The sequence below is a fragment of the Cervus elaphus genome, chromosome 5 (genome assembly GCF_910594005.1).
Source record: "Cervus elaphus chromosome 5, mCerEla1.1, whole genome shotgun sequence".
Lineage (NCBI taxonomy): Eukaryota > Metazoa > Chordata > Mammalia > Artiodactyla > Cervidae > Cervus > Cervus elaphus.
The window spans coordinates 108,013,511-108,034,765 of record NC_057819.1 but is presented as its reverse complement, the minus strand read 5'-3'; the positions used below and the strand labels follow the sequence as shown (position 1 = coordinate 108,034,765).

General features: G+C 37.6%; 1 protein-coding gene across 9 annotated transcripts in view; it reads right to left on the bottom strand.

The window, feature by feature from the left end:
• Nucleotides 1-3,733: 3,733 nt before the first annotated feature.
• SPAG9 (sperm associated antigen 9) overlaps nt 3,734-21,255 on the bottom strand; it is a 154,426-nt gene continuing 136,904 nt past the window's right edge. For 6 of the 9 annotated variants that reach the window (XM_043904127.1, XM_043904131.1, XM_043904132.1 and 3 more), the window contains 7 exons: nt 19,154-19,302; nt 18,015-18,186; nt 15,985-16,098; nt 14,114-14,152; nt 13,045-13,221; nt 10,020-10,169; nt 3,734-7,319 (listed from right to left, as the gene is read on the bottom strand). In XM_043904127.1, the coding sequence (XP_043760062.1) occupies nt 7,204-7,319; nt 10,020-10,169; nt 13,045-13,221; nt 14,114-14,152; nt 15,985-16,098; nt 18,015-18,186; nt 19,154-19,302 (917 nt within the window). In that variant the 3' untranslated portion in view covers nt 3,734-7,203. The remainder of the gene's footprint in view (nt 7,320-10,019; nt 10,170-13,044; nt 13,222-14,113; nt 14,153-15,984; nt 16,099-18,014; nt 18,187-19,153; nt 19,303-21,255) is intronic. The other 3 variants (XM_043904129.1, XM_043904133.1, XM_043904136.1) reach the window with 1 other exon arrangement.

The following is a 21,255-nucleotide window of genomic DNA, read 5'->3' as shown; positions in this document are numbered from 1 at the left end:
GGCTAAAAATCCACTCTAGGATTTGTCACTTTGTCTGGGCTAGCCAAAAATTAAAAAAAAAAAAAAAAAAAAAAAAAAAGCAAGCTTAATGAGAAAGGTCAATAGGAAAAGAAATTGAAGCCTCAGTGAGGGTTAAGGACACAATGTCTGTTTGCTGTTGAGTAGTATATTATCTCATTTAATCTTTCCTTTGAATCATTAGTACAATACTCCTGATGACCAAATTCAAGTTTTTGAAAAGACTGTTTCACTCTTTTTGGAGGTTTTTGCACTGGAGATGGCCTGGAAAAATCTTAACAGATGGGGTTTGCGTTCTTGCTTGGGCAGAGTAATGCTAAGCTTCTTAATCACGTAGAAAGCATATAATCTTCCTTGCCACTACACCACACTCTATTGTGCTTCAGATGTTAGTATTTTATTTAGTTCTGTATGTCTTCTACCTGTCTATATGCAGTGACTAGGAGTTTAATAAAACATATCAGCAACAGATACTGAAAAAATACATTCTAATGGCATCTAAAAATGTTAAACTTACCACTATTTTCATACTTCAACATGTTCCTCGGTGTGCCTGCAAAGGAATGAAATGAACTCTTCCATGAAAAAGAGAATGCAGGTCTCCCCCTATGTTCAGTTTTTATGGAACACTCCTTTTCCTTAAATTGGGGGGTGTGGGGGCAAGAGAAAAAGGCATTCCTTGAAAGGTTCAACAGGCCCAAGGTTTCCTTAACACAGTTCTCTTAGGACAGCCAAGGTCTAGAACACTGATAAAAAGACTGTAAATAAGAATATTCTGTATGACGTAAGCACTGAAGACAGTTTTTCTCTTCTTTTTACCACACTAGAAAATAAATAGCCAAAGCAGACACCATACCAGTATCATTTTTCAGATAATGCCCCAATGGACAGTCGTTTAATACTTGACTCCACTTCACCATCTTGTTCTATTTTCCTCTCTTACCCTAATCTTCTCAAGGGTGTCTTACTTATCTTCACACACCTGACACCTAGGGACCACCAAAGCCTGTTGTTGAGTGCCTAGTGGGGGCATATAATGTGTCAACTGCCATCACATCATTACTTCATTAAGCTGTCATTAGAACCCTTTGAGATATTACTCTCCTTTTATAATAAAGGAGCTAGTGATGGAAGGGTTGCAAAATTAGGGAACAATAGACTCAGGATTCAAACCTAAATCTCCTGATCTGAGATCTAGTACTTTCCCAACACACTGTGGTAGCCTCCAGTGTAGAGTTTAATCTGGTTTGTATACCTCCCTATGAGGACCCTAGGCCTTTACTCATCTCAGTTTAGACCTGTTTACCAATGGGTAAGTTGTCTCCTTTGGCCAGGCCTCTGGATCACCTGAGGACAAAGTATAACACTCCAAAGGGTGGCTCTGTGGTTCACCTGTGAATTTATGGAGTAAACACCTTGAGAAAATTATTAGATGTTATGCTTATGTAAGCTAGCCATAACAACTAAAGGGTTATAGATTTTTTTTCCTATGAAAAAAAGAATAGCCCTACCAAATGAATGGAGTGAAACATTCCCTTTATGCTTTTAATGTAGCAAAGTGCCCTAAACTTCAGTTATCCGTAAATCAAAAAGGAAAGAGCATTGGGTTGAGTCTGGGGTGAGCCTGCTAGCAAGTCACCATGTGTTGAGAATGAAGAAGCTGTTTGTGAATCTAGCTGGGCTGCTTGAGTTCCTCTCAAGCGGCTAATCCCAATTAAAAGGATCAGAATCACCAGGGTAACTGTTTTACCAAACACATCAGTACTCTGATACTCTGGAGATTAGACAAAGAAGGAAATATTCACTAATTCACTTCCGGAACTAACTAGCTCCTGGATGATTCTGGCCACACCTCCCTCTCCTGGCCTCGTTGTGAATTGCAGCTCTTCTGTGAAGTTGCTGCCCGCAGAGCTGGTCTACCTTCTGCCTTGAGGCCTCAAATCAAACCATAATTACTTTCTGTCTGTGGGTGGGAGCCAATGTTCGGCTTGGACGTAAAAGCAAGGAGCTAAACTGCCTCCTTCTGTTGTAGTGATGTTCTCATAAACTGGGTTTTCATAATAACTGAATTCTACTGAGACTGGGCAACCTTGGACCTGCAAGCAGGTATGGTTAGTATCTGTAGACAACATACCAACACAAATTAGAGCCAGGGTCACAGAACCAGAAAGGTTAGAGCAAGGATTTTTTTAAGATCACCTGGATAAACCAACCCTCCTTTAACACATGAGAACTAAGGTCCAAACCAGAGATGTTAAAGCAGCAGATGCCTGGGCCTAGACCCCATAAGATAGTCAATTCACCAGGTCTGGAGTAGTTTCGTGACTTTGTGGATGGCTGTGGAGTACTGTGCTGAGGTGAGAGGCTAAGGGTCACAGTAGGGGTAGGGCCTATTCAGGTCTACTGCCTTCTTTCCCATTATACCACTGTCTTTAAAGGAAATGAGTTGTAAACTTGAACTGTACTAACTACCAAATATTTAAGGCATTCTGATAAGTTCTCTATCTTTCCTAACATACTGGCTACAACTGAAGATAAGAGTGAAAGTCTATCACTCGTGTCCAACTCCTTTCTACCCCATGGATGTTAGTCCTTGGAATTCTCCAGACAGAATACTGGAGTGGGTAGCTGTTCCCTTCTCCAGGGTATCTTCCCAACCCAGGGATCAAACCCAGGTCTCCCTCATTGCAGGCGGATGTTTTATCAGCTGAGCCAGTGAAGCCCAATGAGGTGCACGTTTGGCTGAAACCCGGGACCTTCTTGAGAGCTAAGGATGAAGTTCATGCTTTTGTAGTCACCAAGGCTCTCTTGCCCACACTGAGTGTGCGAGGCCTTGGGGCTAGTGAGGTAGAGCTTGGAGGTTTAGGCAGTATCTTTTCACTAAGTTTTGAAAGATAGTCTCAGCACTGTGTGGGACTGAAGGCTACAGTTCCAGGCTCCTGTCCTGTTCCCCCAACAAAATTCTTATGAACATTTGCTGTCCTACACTGAGCTACTCCAGTCTCTCACTAGAGACTGGCTGAATAAGGAATATGACTAAATGAGGCTCAAAAAAATCAGCTTCCAAAACAATGACTGGGCAGGCCCCAAAGTACCAAGGAGCAGTTAGGTAAGGTCCTGTAAGGTAGGAATGAGGCAGGCTGTTCGTTATATTCTACAGCATCCAACCTCACTGGAGGGATGGATGTGCCACCAACTAGTGAACTGTTCTGTTAACGTGGCAATCAGGACTACTTTTACTATCATGTTAGAGCCCCACATTCTTATAAACAAAGAACACGGCATCAGACTACATACCACTGCACTGGGTTCACACTGTGCTACCACATGATTAGTTTTATAATCACCCTTCATTCCAGTCTCTCTCAAGCAAATGGATCACAATAAGCACACTGTATTAACATCTACATTATAGCCTTCCTCTTATTACTGAGTGATCTGGCAAATGGTATGCCTCAGTATCATGTGTGGGTTGTTACTCAGCATACCCACATTTCTAGAAAGCCTTATTGTCTACTATTCACACTGTCACTTAAACACATGAGCTAGGCAAACATGTTCTTTATGTATTTCTCACTGCTCACTTTCAGCCGCTGCCAAATCAATCCTGACCCTTGGAATGCCGTGTTTGATGGGGGATAACTGGGCTTTTCAAATATAAATCAAGGTCAGACCCCTGGGAAAAGCAGAAACAAAACAAAACACACTCCTCATACATGTTTCATATACATATTTATATATATATTTCATATACAAAGTTACATTCCGAACCCCAGGGATTCCATAATAGAAATAAATACTGAAATAACTACATTGCCAAATGAGCTTTTTGCTCATAGAAATGAAGCATCAGCCTCTAAAGAAATAGCAAGTGGGATACTCTAGAACCCATTTTTAAGATTATAGAGGCAAATAAAATTCCAAATAAAATGTCTAGGACAAAAGACAAATTCAGACCATAAAACAGTTAAAATAATGTTGAGAAATATACGACAAAATTAATAATAAAAACTTATTTTTTTTTTAAAAAAGGAAAAGACATTTAGTGTTACAAAATAGCATAACCCTGTTAGAAAAGCACTTATGATTTCCACATTTCTCTCTTCTCTTCCCTTTACAAACTGGGACCAGAATGAGTCCCTTTCTCAACATGATCAATTAAGAAGAGCCCTAAATCTGACTGAATCCTTTGGTAATGGTCATAATACTCACAAGGAAATAAATATTCAGTTCTACAGCATTTGCAAGACACACGTTCTTTAGGACAGTTACTTATTATGAGACAAGTGTTTTCCTTTGTTTTGTCACTAAGGCAGCCATTTAAAGGTTCTATTCTCAAATGTAGGAAGACCTTTACAAGAAATGAACAACACAGCAACTCAGAGAATGTATTTTAACCTTTTCTATGCAACACACTTCATGTGAAAAGTTATGTGCTGCATATTTTGTGCTCAAAATGTTTCACACTCTCAACAAGCTGTAGTTATTAAGACATTCATTCCTATTTTAAATTTTAGATCCACATGAGTTAAGAGAAAAACATTCAAAACTGAGTTCCTAAAGAATATTCTCCCTTTGCCTCATAGGGATTTTAACCTGCATTGAGCAGTAAGTATTAGGTTGATGTATATGATACTCTCATTTTTGTAGATCAGCAATGGCTGAATATCAGCAATTTTACATGGTTCAATGACATACATAAGCCAAATATAACAAAATGAGAAAATTCTCAGGTATTCCTTATTTCTTCCAATGGGGGTAATTTCTTCTTACATGGAGAGACCAACCCAAGGTACTCAAGCCTCTTCTCTACCATTGATGTAGTAGCTATAGGCAGTTTAAACCAACCACTCGCTGCTTGCAGAAACTTAGATTTGGGCATTTTCTACCAAAGGTACCACCTTGACAAGAATATAAACCTACTGTTGGAGAAAAGGTGGAAGTAAAGCAATCTGTAGAAAATATAGAACTGAAATTATAAACATAAAGACAAGCTCTAAAAACAAATTGTATAGGCAGTTTTGTACTCTCTCTAGTCCCTGAAGTTTAACAGGGCCACAGACATCTGACAGCTTTAGATAAAATAACTACACACCTATATTCCTTAAGTTAAAGCCAATAAGTTTATAAAGAGCAATAATAAACAACCACTGTAACATGTTTGCATTTTTCATTTTTAACTCCTGATTTCCTAAATTACATTCAGTCATAGAAACATGTAAAAGACTGAAATGTGGGGTCTGACTCTAGGATGTTTACTTCTTGGGATTAAAATTCTCAAACATTTGGCTGTCTCTTTTTTGTGAATTTTATACAACATTCTCCCAAAACATTTAATAGTGTGATTTTTTATTTTAAGGTACTGCCAACAATGGCTCAGATTTAAAATAAAATATCAGTTAAAAACATAACTTATAAGCTATGGAAAAGTGACCTAAGTTTTGGTGGCTTGAAAACAGTGTCTAAGTAGTTCAAGTTAAAAAATTATCCCTTTCCTAAAGCTTTTACCAAGAGTTTTTTTCCTCCTAGTTATCTAAAGTGGGAAAATTGTACTGTGTATAAAATGTGCTTCTAGACACATGTGACCAAATGTATCCAAAGGCCCCCTCTGATGTATTAAATCCTATGTACTTTATAATCTAGGCTAATCATCTATATGTTTAAAACATACTGGTGGTACTTTTTACAAGTATCTTTCCACTACAGTTCAGAAGTAAAGTACTTGGTCCTTAAGGATGCTGAGACAAGCTGAGACCTTTGTTGCTTCCTTATCCTGAAGCAGTCCTTCTGACTTGGGGTGGGGCAGGGCAGGGGGGCGGTGCCTTTGTCCTGTAAGTTTATATTTTAAATTAGTACTTAAACTTATATTTAGTTTTGCTTAAAGTGATGGATTAAGAATGGTAAATCATATGTTTTCAAGAAGTCTGAGAGGGGAAGAAAAACTATAGCATAATGGTTTTTAAAACTTATTAAACAAGAAAGTCAGTTAAACGCAGACTCTATTTTTCACTCTATTGTGAGTGAAAAGATGTAAAGTCAACTTTTACTTTATGCTATTTTTGCTTCTCTTTCAGTTTTCTTCTTTGAAGATGGCATTTTAATCTCAAAAGGGCATAAAAGCTTAAATGTCATTTATGTACAGAATATCAAGTACGGGCAGTTATATAGTTTTATACAGAACAACAGAAAATACCACTGCTAATCAAATCACTCATTCAGTTCATTAGGCCATACTCCATCACCACTAAAGCTTTACTCTTATTAACTGGTAAGAGCAGTCAAAGAACAACTGGTAAACAAGTGAATTCTTTACATGGAAAAAAGCTCATCCAACCACCACCATCCATTGATATAAGAAATCCAAACCACAATTTCCTTTAAAAAAAAAAAAAAAATCCTCCATTGCTGAAGTGCATCTTCTAAGCCTTTTAAATAATAAACCTTTCAAATATGTCAGTATGAAAATGAGTGACACCAGTCTCAAAAACAAAAAATCAAGTAGAATATTAAGAAAGGCAGGCCTCATAAACTTTAGAGCTCTAATAAGTCAGAAACAAGAAATTTTTATTTAAATAGTGTAGTCTTAATTTCTTTAATATAAAACCCCCCCCGCAAAATCTGATGAAAACAAAGTTTTATATACCATATAAACAAGATTTGTCAGATTTGAAAGTGAAAGTTAGAGTAATTTACAGTTAGCTTTTAGCCCTCTACGGACATTTAGATAAATCCTGATAATCCACCTAACATTAGTTTGTGTCAATTTTATAATACATTGGGAGAAACTTTACTATTGTACTTAATGGTACAGTTTCATATATCAAGTATTTCCATTAATTCCATTATTAGTGACAGCTAAAAAGTGACCCCATCAAATGAAGTAAGTGACATTAACTGTGCAAGAGTAAACCACATCTGGATTGCTTTCTAAAATTCGCCAGTTTGCAGAAAGTAAACATTCTTTGATTTGATCATAATATACTGAAATTGCCTATAACACTGGTGCAGTAAATCAGCTAGCTCCTGTATTGTTACAGTAGGACAGATTTTATAGTATAAAGTTAACAGAAAAAAATGCTCACACATTATGTGGTGAAACTTATTTCACAAAGAGACCATTAAATAAAGGGAAAATAAACCATGCAGAAGAGATGGCTTCCCTGTTGCCATCTGTTTCCTATGGGTTCACTCATTACCATACATCACTTGCCACACTATCAAGTGACTCCTTTCTGCTTTGGCGACAGAAGGTTCAAGTGGAAGATCCTCTCCAAGAAGCTCTGATTCTCCACCTTCATCACCTGGTAGATAAGGAGACTCAGATTAGGGACAAGATCGAAGGTGTAGGCTGATGTACATCAGACTCATGGTGAGTCCATTTGCAGCACACATAAAACTTGCCTGATGCCCATGTCAGAGAACACAGTAAAAGAAATGCCATGAGTCAGAATCTTCACTGTCTCACTTCTGCAAAGGACTACTGAGATCAATTTCTCATTGTTAAAATATTACAGGATATGAAAAAAGAAATGGAACAAAAAGTATCAAATTCAATTTTAAAAAAGCATGTGCGTGCACGTGCTAAGTTGCTTCAATTGTATCCGACACTTTGTGACCCTACTGACTGTAAGCCCACCAGGTTCTTTATCCATGGGATTCTCCAGACAAGAATACTGGAGTGGGTTGCCAGGCCCTCCTCCAGGGGATATTCCCAACCCAGGGAACCCACAGTTATGTCTCCTGCATTGGCACCTGGTCCTTTTACCACTAGCACCACCTGGGAAACCCTTTAAAAAAACATATTTACTATTAAAATCGACCTATGCTTTAAGACAGGCTTCCCAGGTGGCTCAGTGGTAAAGAATCCGCTTGCCAATTCAGGAGTCATGGGTTCAATCCCTGGGTGGGGAAGATCCCCTGGAGGAGGCAGTGGCAACTCACTCCAGTATTCTTGCCTGGAGAATCCCAGGGACAGAGGAGTCTGGCAGGTTACAGCCCATAGCGTCACAAAGAGTCAGACACACACACACTTCACATGCTTTAAAACAAATTCTGCTTTTCAGGCTGGATTGCCTAGAGATACTGACAAACATAGTTAAGCAATTTTTACATTCCAACTACCATGTTGCAATGGAAGAAAAAGTTCCCAAAATCACCCAGCCAAATGAAGCCCATCTCTATAAAGGTATTCTCCATTCCTACTGACATCACCGTTGCTAAATTTAACATTAAAAATCCTGCCTTTAAAACGTGTCAATAAGCCTTTTACATCAACTCTCCAGCTGTGGCTCGCAGGCTCAGTAGTTGCTCCTTAGCATGTGGGATCTGAGTTCTCCAACCAGGGACTGAACCCGCATTCCCAGCATTGCAAGGTAGATTCTTAACCACTGGACCACAAGGGAAGTCCTAATGTGACCTTAAATTTTATATTCCTTTTTTTTTTTTTAACAGAATTTATAACTGAAGTATTTGTCACCAGTCTACAACATTATATTCCCTAAAGCCTTATGTTTAGAAACTATGTCAATCATTGTGATTTTAGGCCAGTCCAAAGGGTTTCTTTATTTATAGCAAGTAAATATATGTATCAGTGCTTTATAGTTTACAAAGCACACTTTCATAATCATCAATTCTCTGTATTTTCTTTTAAACTTCTCTGGCCATTTCTTCTTAGATCCCTTCATAAACTCTAATGATTCTTTAAATGGAGTATTAAAACAGGGTTCTATCCTAGAATCTTTTCTTCTGGCCCCTACATATTCTTGGGTGAACTAATCAACCCCTGTGATTTTCAGCACCACTGTATGCTAAGAGTCCCCATATTCCTCCCTCCTGAGATATAAAACCCTTATACCTAAAAGCCCCATGGACTTCTTCCACCTAGACAATTCCCAGCTTCCATGTGCTCCAAGGTCAACATGTCCAGCACCTGTCCTCATTCCTCTCCCTCCACCAGATCTGCTGCTTGTGTTCTGAGAGTCCTTACTGCTAAGTAAGTAGATCACTCCCTCTTTCTTCACACCGTTAGTTACCAATTCCCCATCACCGGGCTAGTCTACTCCTACTGTTACTACCTTATTCATTTACTTTTTCCTAACCCATTTTCCTACCTCTAGTCTTATATCTCCAATCCATTTACACACAAATATAATCATATTGCTCCTCTATTAAAGTTCTCCAATAATTTTCCTTTGCTTTAAAGTACAAACTCCTTAATTAGGTATATAAAGGCCTTTCATAATCCAGACCCTTCCCTTTCTGGACTGATCTGTGGTCAGATTTATACTTGCTTCTACTCCATGCTTTAGTCATTTTAAAATAATTTTTCTTTAATTAAGGCAGTTTCACATTTCAAGCTATCTCTTACCTTGAAATGCCAGTCTCTCCAGCCTTCCCCCTATCATCCCCAACCCAATTCTTCAGGCTCATGCCCTTCAGTGCTGAGTCATCTCAAGCATCATTTCTTGATTTCCCTCCTCCCCTACTCCAAGAAAGAACTGACTACTCTCTATCAGAGCATCTGTAACATTGCAATTTATTGACATGTTCTATAATTTACTGGAGGGAGACTTTGTTTTTGTATCTCATGCACACAGCAGATAATTAATGTTTATGAGAGAATGAACAAATGAATTTGGTTATAAACAACACTTAATGAGATATTTTTATTTCTCCACTTTGCAGGTGAAGAAACTGAGCTTCTGGGAGCTTGAATGATTTCCCTAAGGTCTTCTGACTCCATAAGCTCTTCACATACACCTCAATATACGTCCAAACCCTGCTATTTTCTAATGCTCCTTCAAACAAACACAACTTGGTATAAAAAGAAAAAGAATTTTTTATGAAAGTAGCAAAAAAAAAAAAAAAAAAAGAAATATAAAATCCAAGTAAAGGGTTCAAAGAAAACCTTAGAAAGCACGTATCCGAGTTTCTTGTTTATGGTGAGTGAAAACCCACATCACAGGACAGTAGGAACGGAGCCCACAGGACCAATGACCTACCCATTCGGAAGTCAATGTAGCCCTCGCCCCCACTGATGACGAGCACAGACTTCAGGGGAGTCTGGGCGCCGGGCTCCTGTGCAGACGGCCCTGCTCTGTCAACTGTCAGATCGGTACCACCGCCGCCACTCTGTGGGCTGATGACTTGACCTGTTTATAGGGATGCAAGCAAGTATTATTCATCAAGGATCAGAGTGGGAGAGACTCATCTACTCCTGAGTATTTTCAGAAAACTGAACAACATAGTAAGTACATTCTAATAAAAGCCTCTGCATGATGAGGAAACATCTATAAGGTCATGAAAGCCCAATCTGAAATCAAGGTAAAGCTATTTTGTCCCAAAGCACAAACACGTCCAGAATCCAGTATGAGAACTGTATATTGCTCAGCTGGTCTTAGCTGTCTGCTTCAGACTATTATAACTTACATCATTTTATCTGAGGGGTAGTGAAAAGATCTCTCCTCTGTCAGGGTACATATGCGTTTACATAAGAGACTGAGAAAAGTCTTCAACTTAAGCCTTATGAATTTGGATATTCAGAATTAATATCTGAGTTAATTTCAAATCCGTAAGTTAAGTTATTAGCTGCTCAGTTGTGTCTGACTCTTTGCAACCCCATGGACTGTAGCCTGCCAGGCTCCTCTGTCCATGGGGTTCTCCAGGCAAGAATACTGGGGTGGGTAGCCATTCCCTCCTCCAGGGGATCTTCCTGACCCAGGGATTGAACTCAGGTCTCCTGAATTGCAGGGAGACTCTTTACCATCTGAGCCACCACATGAAAACTCAAATCCAAAGGTTTTCTCATATTTAAAAATAATACATATGACTTTAAATTTAGATGATGCAAATAAAATGACTGGTTAATATATAATTCTAACATTTATGTTTTAAGATATAATCTTTAAGTATGAAATGACAGAAATCTTGAAATATTATTTACACTATAATCTCTATGAGCATGGAGTAACTTCTTGCCAGATCTGTTATTTTTTGATCAAACTACACAGACCATCCCTCGAGATGCTACCAGGACATAGTCCCACGATGTGATACACTTTATAAAAAATTATGTTATGTTGGACATGGACAGGATAGTTTTAATGAACTAGATTTTTTTTTTTTTTATGAACTAGATTTTTATGTATATGTATAAATATTAACAAATCTCAAAAATGAGAAACAACTTGCAGAATAATATATGTGCAACATAAGACTTAAGTTCAAAAATATAAGAAATACTACATATTATTTATAGATATGTCCCAATGTGGTAAAAATACAAAAACATGGGCAGAAGGATACATGTCAACTTCAGGATAGTGGTTATAGATGAGCAGAAAAGAGGGAAGGGAGTAAGATTAGAAGAATATAAAGGAGACTCAAATGAGTCTCTATGGCATTTTTTTTTTTTAAAGCAAGAAAAGCCTGTAACCAGCAATACCACTTCTAAAAGTTTATTTTGAGGAAATAATCATACAAAAATATTACACATACACTTCAGGAAGCTCATTACCATGTTGTTAAGAATACTGAATAGCTGGTTAGGGTACTATGTGCCAGCTAGGTACACTTAAGTCACTTAGTCTTTGGAACATCCTCAGGAAAAAGCATGGTGGCTCATCTTATGTGTGTCAACTTGGCTAGGCTCCATACATTTTTGTCAAACTCCAGTGTAGATACTACTGTGAAGGTATTTTTTAGATATAATGAACATTTAAATCAGTGGACTTTTGAGTAAAGCAGATCACTTACCATAATGTGGGTGGGTCAATCATTTGAAGGCCTTAAGAGAAAAAGATGTCTCCCAAGGAGAAGGGAATTCTGCCTCAAGGCTGCCTTTAGATTTAAACTGCAAACACTAACTCTTTTCTAGGTCTTTAGCCTGCCCTGAAGATTTCAGTCTTACCAGCCCCCATAATCACATGAACCCTCCTTAAATTAAATCAATCTCTCTCCCCACAGCATCCTTCTCTTTCTTCCTCTTTCTCTCCCTACCCCACACTTTTTTGGTTCTGTTCCTCTGCAGAACCCTGACTAACACACTGAGAGAACACCATGTCCAACGTCACACAGCTGCTGTGGCAAAGCCAGATTTAAACTTTGTCTTAACTCCTAAACTTGTGTCTTACAGGGAAAAAAAATAATCCAAAATCCAAAACACAGATCCTGCTTACAGATGATCAGCAACGTCATTTAGTATTCTCAAGGGACATTTTCCACTGGACATCATAACCACCACTTTTCATCTAGATGGTGCTTTATAGTTCCCAAAGCCCTTTCATTAATCTTTATAACAAATAAGGTTGGTTGAACAGCTATTAGTCACACCCACTTAGGAAACGAGTATCAGAGGTTAAGCAACTTGCTTGACACAAACACCAAGTGGCAGGGGCCCAGACCCCCAGACCACGTTCGTCCTTTGCCACGACTCTGAGAGAGGTATGAGGGCATATTTTCCATCTCTTCCTGAATAGAGCCTTGATGACAGGGCTTCTTAGACATCTCCTTTATGAGGTTAAAACCACTCTTGGTATTCTGCAGTGACAAAACAATACTACTGCTTTTCAAAAGTGAAAGAAGTCTCTTGAATAAAATCAAGTTTGTTTTTGGGGTGGAAGAGAGATTATAAAATAGCTTCTATCAAGTATCTCTGTATCACTTTATTCATATCTCCATTATAGACCATTTCAAGGATTATGTTGGAATTATCTGTAATTCCAGTACTGAGTATTAGACTGGAGAGAGGGACAGACAATTACAGTTGGTCTTTGAACCATGCAGGAGTTGGGGCACTGACTCTCTGTGTAGTCAAAAATCTGAGTAAAATTAATAGTCAGCCTTCCATATTCACGGTTCTTACATGACCACAATCTGTATCCAAAGATTCAACCAGCCATGGGATGATGCAGTACGATGGTGTTCACTACTGAAAAGAATCTGTATAAATGAATCCATGCAGTTCAAATGCACATTGTTCAACAGTCAACTGGACATGCAACTTCTCAATAGAATACTCTAACTCACCTGGGACTGCCACAAAGAATTTCACAGCATCCCTGTGCCCATGGAAGCAAAGCTGTGCATGGGCCATTGAACAATAGGGTATAAATGTCCCTGGCGTCACTTTGTCACTGTTTTCATCACCATATACTCGAATGACACTTCCAGGACGATTTCCCGATGCTCCTGATGTTTTATTTGCTGCAACAGAAAAACCAAACACCAAATATTTTCCCCTAGAAAATAGCAATGATGCAAGAGGTTACTGGTTAATCCTTATATTATCTAAAAGCTACAGCCAGTTGAGATAAAACAAGAGCAGCAATACCAATTCAAGACAAAGCTGGAAAAAAAAGAGATATATAGCATGCTAGTTATTTTTAAGTATCTTAGTATATGGAGTAGGGGATTTTGCCAGTCTAGCACTAAGTTTACTTTCTAAACACATCTATTAATTAAAAAATCATTTTAGTTAAAACAGCTTTCTCAGGTAGATCCACTTGGTTTTTTAATCCTCATTTTAGAAAACTAACCAGTTATATAGCTTAAAGTAAACAGGTTTATTTTTAAGCAGAGTTTTTATACTTTATCTTTTCATTTTTCTCCCTTGTGCTAAGTATATTTCCCTTGTGTGATGGTAAAAAGCTGAGCTTAAAAGGCTCCATCCAGTACAATAAAATAGCTTTTATTTATACCAGACTGATGGTTGGTTAAATTATTTTAGAATGACCAGACTCACAAAACACCCCATTCCATGTGCCAGTAAGTGAATGAAAGAAACATGATTGGTAACAAGAGTAAACAATGTAGATTAATGACAGTTTTCAGAGAGATTTCGTGTTTTTATTGCAGGGAAAACAAAGTCTGACAGAAATTTCAGCTGCAACAAAAGATGATAAATAGACTAAGCTGCTGAGCAGTAGTTTGGTGGCCATGTAACAAACATTAAAAAACAAAAGAACACCTGCTGCAATGCAGTGATTGCAAGTGGATGACATTTAGGAACATTCAAGAGGGTATCTAGAGACGTGAGAATGGCCTCACGGTGGCCATGAGAAGCCGGGAAGAAGTGTGGCTCAGGATCTGGACTTACCCCTCAGCCCCAGTAAGCGTCCCTGGTGGAGGATTACGGCTGAAGTGAGAAAGGAGGAGAGGGGACATGGAGAGGTGCGTGACAGGGAGGAGGAGGGTTACTGTGAGCTGCCACTCTTCGCATATTCTATCTGGCAACTCAGGAGCTCAACGCTCCTAACTAAATAAACAAAATCCAACTTGGTATAATACCAAGCAACATACAAAGTTCTTACCAAAGCCTCTGAAGAACATCGCTGCTCAAAAAGGACAATTTTATTTACTGTGATTTTGCTTTTAATTATAAAGCAATTTCAATGAATAAGAACTTACTGGGGAGCATTTCCTAAATGCGAATATTCCCCCCTTTTCTTGAAGAAATCCTGTGCAAATGACTATGCCAAAATGGAACTCTCATCTATAAAGAACTGAAACAAACTCTGGAGATCTGGAATCTCTTAAGATATAAGAAATGGTCTAAACATGTAGATTTATAAGTAGTTGTCCAGTGGTTAAGAATCTGCCTTTCAATGCAGGGGACACAGGTTCAATCTTTGGTCAGGGAACTAAGATCCCACATTCTGTGGGCAACTAAAGAAGCCTGCATGCTGCAATGAAGACCTTGCACAGCCAACATTTTTTTAAAAATTAAAAAAAAAAAAGGACTCCCCTGGTGGTCCACTGGTTAGGAATATGCCTATCAATGCAGGGAACATGGGTTTGATTCCAAGTTGAGAAGATTCCACATGCCATGGGGCAACTAAGCCCTGTGCCACTGAGCCCATCCCTGGAACTACTGAAGCCCGGATACGCTAAAGCCTGCGCTCTGCAACAAGAGCAGTCACTGCAATGAGAAGCCCGAGCACTGCAACTAGAGAGCAGCCCCTGCTTGTCACGACTAAAAAAGCCCACACGCTGCAACGAAGACCCAGCGGAGGCCCCAAAAATAAATAAATTAATTAAATTTTAAAAATTTTAAAGAAAATACAGCTAGGATTAAGAATTTAGGTTCTTTAGGGAATTCCCTGGCAGTCCAATGGTTAGGATTCCATGCTTCCACTGCTGGGGACCCAGGTTCTATCCCTAGCTGGGGAACTAAGATCCTGAAAGCCATGCAGTGTTGGGGAGAAGAAAAAAAAAATTTAGGTTCTTTAAAGGCTCAAAATGTAACACCATCCAGTCTTCCTCCTTTCTCCTAAAAATTCTGGTGTGTTTATTACATTATTTTATGGTAATATTTTCAACTCGTTTTAAATTCTGATGTGTTTATTTATTAAATTACTTTATGACAACTTTCTCAAATCCTGCTCATGAATTCTGCAACACAAAATCACTTATATAATGAGTGATCAATGTAATGGAACACAGTACGAAAAACATACGAAGTACATTTTGTTCACATTCTTTTCAAATACAAGATAACTTATCTCTAATATAAGGCAGTGTTTGATGACGTCTTAAGTAAGACATGTCTCCCACAACTCATAAGCTAAATGGAATATTCTAAACTAATTGCCACAGAGGTATGAAAAACTAGGATATTAGGTAGTTAGGAAATGTTTCTGGATACTAGCATAATAAGGTTGAAAGAAAAACAGACTTTGACCATTATTTAAGGAAATAGGATTGTGATTCCCAAAATGAGAAAAACAGTTTTTCAAAATGAAAAACTTTTAACTGTAAATATTAGTCCTGATACATTTGCTAGAGTTTGTAGGTTCCACAGAAAGAGTGAAGGAACAATAGTTAAATCTTTGCCATCAGCTTGACTTTCTGAATTACCACAGGTTTGCCAATTTAGTTCTATGATTTAGCTCAATTCCTTCCACTTGAATTTCAGACAAGGCTACTCCCCACAACTCTTCTGTGACAGTTACCTAAAAATGTACTTACTTTCTGTTAATGGGATGGAGATAATGACACCATTTCCTGTTCCCACCCACAAACGATTACAAGACACCATAAGCGCTGTGATCCTCACAAAAGAAAAGCCCAGTTTTCCAGTACCTGTATGGAAGGAGGGAAAACATTTTATTGAAAAGACAGAGCAGATGATGTTTTAGGTTTCAAGTCCCTCAGAGGAGCTGGACTAATGTAATAGAGAGGATTGTGACCAGAGCTGGTTTGATATTTCCAGAAGTCACATCAATCAAGATCAACTCTCATTTGACTTTATTTTAATCTATCACTTCATCTGACAATTCATGGCTATCATCTATCAATCAGTATCATCTGACAATTCATGGCTAAGACAAAAAGAAAACTCTAAAAGCGGCTAGCATTATATCATCATTCAGAAGGAAGATGATATGGATTAGGAGATACGATGCAGAATTTACTTAAGGACCTGCAAAACCAAGCCAAGTAAACCAAAACACAAAACAAAACAAAACAAAAAAGCTCAACAAAAACAGTCTACTAGATTGGGGAAATTAAATGTTCTTCTGTTTTATAAGCTTAGAGAGTTCTTGCTTGCCTTAAATTTCTTTGCATAGGTTAAGAAATGATCTTTGCTAACAAAACCTATATTCTTTCCTTTTTATATATTTGGGTCTAAAGTAACTTAGAAATTTTAGGACACCATATGCATATAATATAGGGAGAATTAATGCACTTTTTAATTTCAAGGGAATTTTAAACTGATCTTATTTTCAGGGATTTGAGAGGCAAAATTATTAAACAGATTGTAATATTAATACATTTAAGACAAACAACATTTAGTCATAAGTTTTACTTACTAGAAGTGAGAGTATGACCATAGAATTGCAGTGTTTGAAGGAATCTTAAACAGTCTAAACTAGAGATCTTTAACCTATGGTCAAAGTATATTACTGGTTTGTGCCTATGTTTATATATGTGTGATTCTAGGAAGAGGGCACACAGCTATCACCAGGTTTTCTGAGGGCAACAATTCTAAAAAAAAAGTTAAAAACCACTGATATAGTTCAAACTCTCTTCATAAAGAAATCATCTATGATGTTCCTAACAGCACTGGATTTGGTGCTAAGGATACTTCAAGGAATAAGCCAGAGATAGTCTAAAGCCCTCTTTCATGGGGCTTTAGTTCTGCAGGGGGAGAGACAGTATGATGATACTGATACAATCACAGTAATGATAAGTCCATGAAGAAAAAGTATAAGAGGGCCTAAATAAACCTGGAAATAAAGATGAGGAAAGGTCTTTTATGGATGTGACATATAAGACATGACCTGAAAGCCAAGTAAAAAGGGACTAAGAAAAACTTCTCAGACAGAAGATATAGCACCATGTGAAGGCCTTGAAATGGGAAGGAACCTGTTGAATTTAGGTCAGTGTGGACAGAGCAGAGTGAGCAAGGAGAGCTGTCCATACCATTTAAGTTCTAATAATGTCACAAAAAATGCATGGCTGGCATTACATAAATGGAGGTATGTCATGGTGATATTTGCACACTGGTTACTAGGTAGAAAACTGACTGGAGTAGAGACAGGAAGATTAGAGGCTGCTGGTGACCTGGCCTATGGGAATAGTGGTAGAGATAAAGACGTAACTCAGTTAAAGGAATTCCCTAGTGGTTCAGTGGTTAGGCCTTGGCAATTTCACTGTGGGCCATGGGTTCAATCCCTGGCTGGGGAACTAAGATCCCCAAAGTCGTGTGGTGTGGCCAAAAAAAGACATTATGGTTTAAGATATTCCGGGGGGAAAGACTCGACAGTTCCCGCTGATGTGGGATGATATGTGGGGAACAAGAAAGGAAGAGTCAAAAATGATCTTAAGTTTTTGTCAAGAATCACAGGGTAGACGGATCATTTGCCAACAGTTTCAGTGATAAGAGATCACTATTCCTGAGGAACCTTACTCATTGGTTCTACTCAGCATTTGAAATCATTTAAAAATAAACCATCTTCTTTGATTGACAAAGATAAAATTCTTTGGATGCTTACCTAGCATTTTGCTTACATAAGGCTCAATGTCCACATCCTGCAGATGTTGGTAAGTGTGTGCATGATAGAGACGGAGTGTGGAATCCAAACGAATGGAGACCCACACGCCATCACCCACCCAGGCAAGCTGCCGCACTTGGCTCTCCTTCCTGGGGTGTGCATCAAATGATTTCTAGAAAAGATTGTTCAATCACAGTGTTACTTTAATTATCTAGGAGTTAGTGTTTAAAAATTGTGCTAATTTGCACAATAATTTGACAGACTACCTAATAAAAGAGGAGCCTAAATATTGTTTACTCATATACACAATTGCTATTATCCCATACTGCAAAAAAAAGAAAAAAGAACTAAAGGATGTTGTGTAGACTATCAACTTATGAAAGCAATCTTGACACATTCATTCTAGTAACAGCATTCAACAAAAAGACTGAATTGGACCTCGGGATTTTGCATTGTCCCAGAGCAATACACAAAATAAGATCCTATTTATAGTTAAACAAAAATGAACCTACTCTGCTGTATCTGTAAGTATATACCTGCATGTAAGGAATATATCTAAAAAATAAACACCAAATGGAACTTCTAGGTTTGTAAACAGGATTTGGGACAAATGGAGAACTTCCATCTTAAAAATTTCCTACTATTTTTCTTTCTTTAAACAATTAGAATAAATTTATATATGTGGCAAAACTTTTTAAAGACAATAATGCCAAGAGGTTTTTGTTTTTACCAATCATCCCCACTGCAATATCATTCCTCAGTGTGACATGTGTATGGCTTTGCCGGAATACACACTGAGTAGTGGGGGAGACACGAGTTCTCCTCGCAAACCATCTCCACGTGACTAAACATTCCAAGAGCCATGTATTCAAGCCATATACATCCGGGTCTACAGATACTCAGACATGCATTTAGACATTATGTGTGAATCTTCCTTCCTTGAAAAAAATCACTTCCCACACTCATAGTCAAAAGCAGCAAGAAAGATAAAGTACCACAGAAAAATGAGAATTCATCCAGTATATCACTCAAAATACACAGGTTCAGAAAATAATTTCTAAAAAAGCTGAAAATAATTAAATCTTAGGGATTTCAGGTAATATAAATTCACTAAGTACAGAAAACATGGGTTAACTTGCCTCTATTTTCATGGCCTTTGGCTGAACTACATAAATTTTGTTCCTATAGCCACACCAAACTTTGTCATGTACCACAGTCATGCATCGGATGGAATGGTGAGGTCGTCCAAGATCTAACAGGTGATAGTTTGACAAATCCCACTGTCCATCTTTAAAATAAGAAATAGATGATTAGTTTATGTATACCATCTTTTACTCAATTTTAACTCAAGAAATATTTTATTTGGGTGTGTAATTAAATTTATTAACGAAGCACCCCCAAATATCATGTATTTTGGTGTATATTTACAGATATTAATCCCAGGCAAGCTGTATATATTACAGATATATATATACACACACACACAGTGTATACATTACAGATATTAATCTATAAATTAAATCTGTAAATCAGATATAAATCAAACAGAGTTGGACGAGACCTCAAAGATCATATGGTCCAATCTGCCACCCATTACCTGGACCCCCTTGCTCTCAGCAGAGGTGATATGATAAGTTATTTTTAAGTTACCTGTCTACAAAAGTATTTTAAGTATTAGAATGAATTTAAGGTTATTTTGGGCATAATATCACTCTGGCTCACTTGCATTTTTGATGTATCTTCTTAGGTAGAAGTCAGGGGCAACTCACTGCTAATGCTTTAGGAATTATGCATAACTTTAGTGATGACAAGAAATTCATTACAAATGAGAACTAACCACTGTAAGCTTGCTTTGCTCGATAATTTCAGTGAAGGAAAACATACTTCAACACAAAGCAGCTGTTTCATTTTAAAACTGTAATTATCTTAAAAATATTCCCCATACTCAGCTAAAGTCTTCCTTCTTGTACATAATCATTCATTAATCTATAGTTTTGCCTAATGGAAACACAGAATAAATCTAGTCTCACTTCATTGCTACTGCCCTGTCTTCTCAAAACCTGTCTTTTCAAAACCAAGCATCCTCGGCCTGTGTTTTGGACACATCAGTTTATGGAACTTTCATCCTAACTCCACTTTGTCCAGATCCATTTCATGCTATCTTTCTACCAGAGTGGAGCAGAATCACCAGCCCTGCTCTGGACACTAATTTCTATGAGGTTTAGCATGTTAACTAACTTGTACTGAGTTTAATGTCACCCTTTAGGTAACTGTCAGTCTTCACACACATCTCCATCTAGTATTTGGAACCCAAATGCAGGACTTTACATTTATCCTTATTAAATGTATTTTGTCTTGATCAGTTTTGGATTCAATTTACTAAAACATTTATCATTCCATTTTTCTAGGTTCTCCAACTCACTAGTTGAGTGACTATGAACAAGTAATTAAAATACAGTGCCTCAGTTTCCTCAACTACAAAATGAGGATGACAATAGAATTTTCTTTATAAGTTGTTGTGAGGATTAAACTCAGATACAGTCTATAAAGGCCCTGGACAACGAAAAGAGGCCTCTCTTTTCATTATGGAGTCATTAACCAAAAATCTCTAGGCACCTAAGTATCATCTACCTCACATTTCTTGAGGCTGCAAAAAGACATGAGACTTTGGAAAAGCCTCACAAAAATTTAAGTTTAGTGGATCTACATTTTTATAATATTTCCCTGATCCACCAATCTAATAGGAAGGAAATATCACTTTTGGATGATACATGTACCAAGGAATTATATGCTCAATTTCTTTAATTCACTCAATGCAGTTTTCTGACACCTTCTGTCTGCAGATGGTAGAAACACTTTTTTTTTTTTTTGCTAGTCCACAGATTTTATTTTTTTTTTTCCATTTATTTTTATTAGTTGGAGGCTAATTACTTTACAATATTGCAGTGGTTTTTGCAGAAACACTGTTTTAAAGGGGAAGAATATAAAAAAACGTGACAAGAAAATGATTAAACTTTACCTAATTAAAAATTCTTTTCAAGAACATTCCAAATGTAAGTGAATGCAAATTATGTTTAAAATACTGGACAAAAGAAAACATATCCTCTCACTAAATTAGGTCTGTGACTAGAAAACAAATAAATGCTTCCATTGCACATTATTTAAGAGAACCATAACGACTATTTGCTCAGCATGGTAAACAAATTTTCACTGAGGTATATGATTAATGTATGCCTCCAGT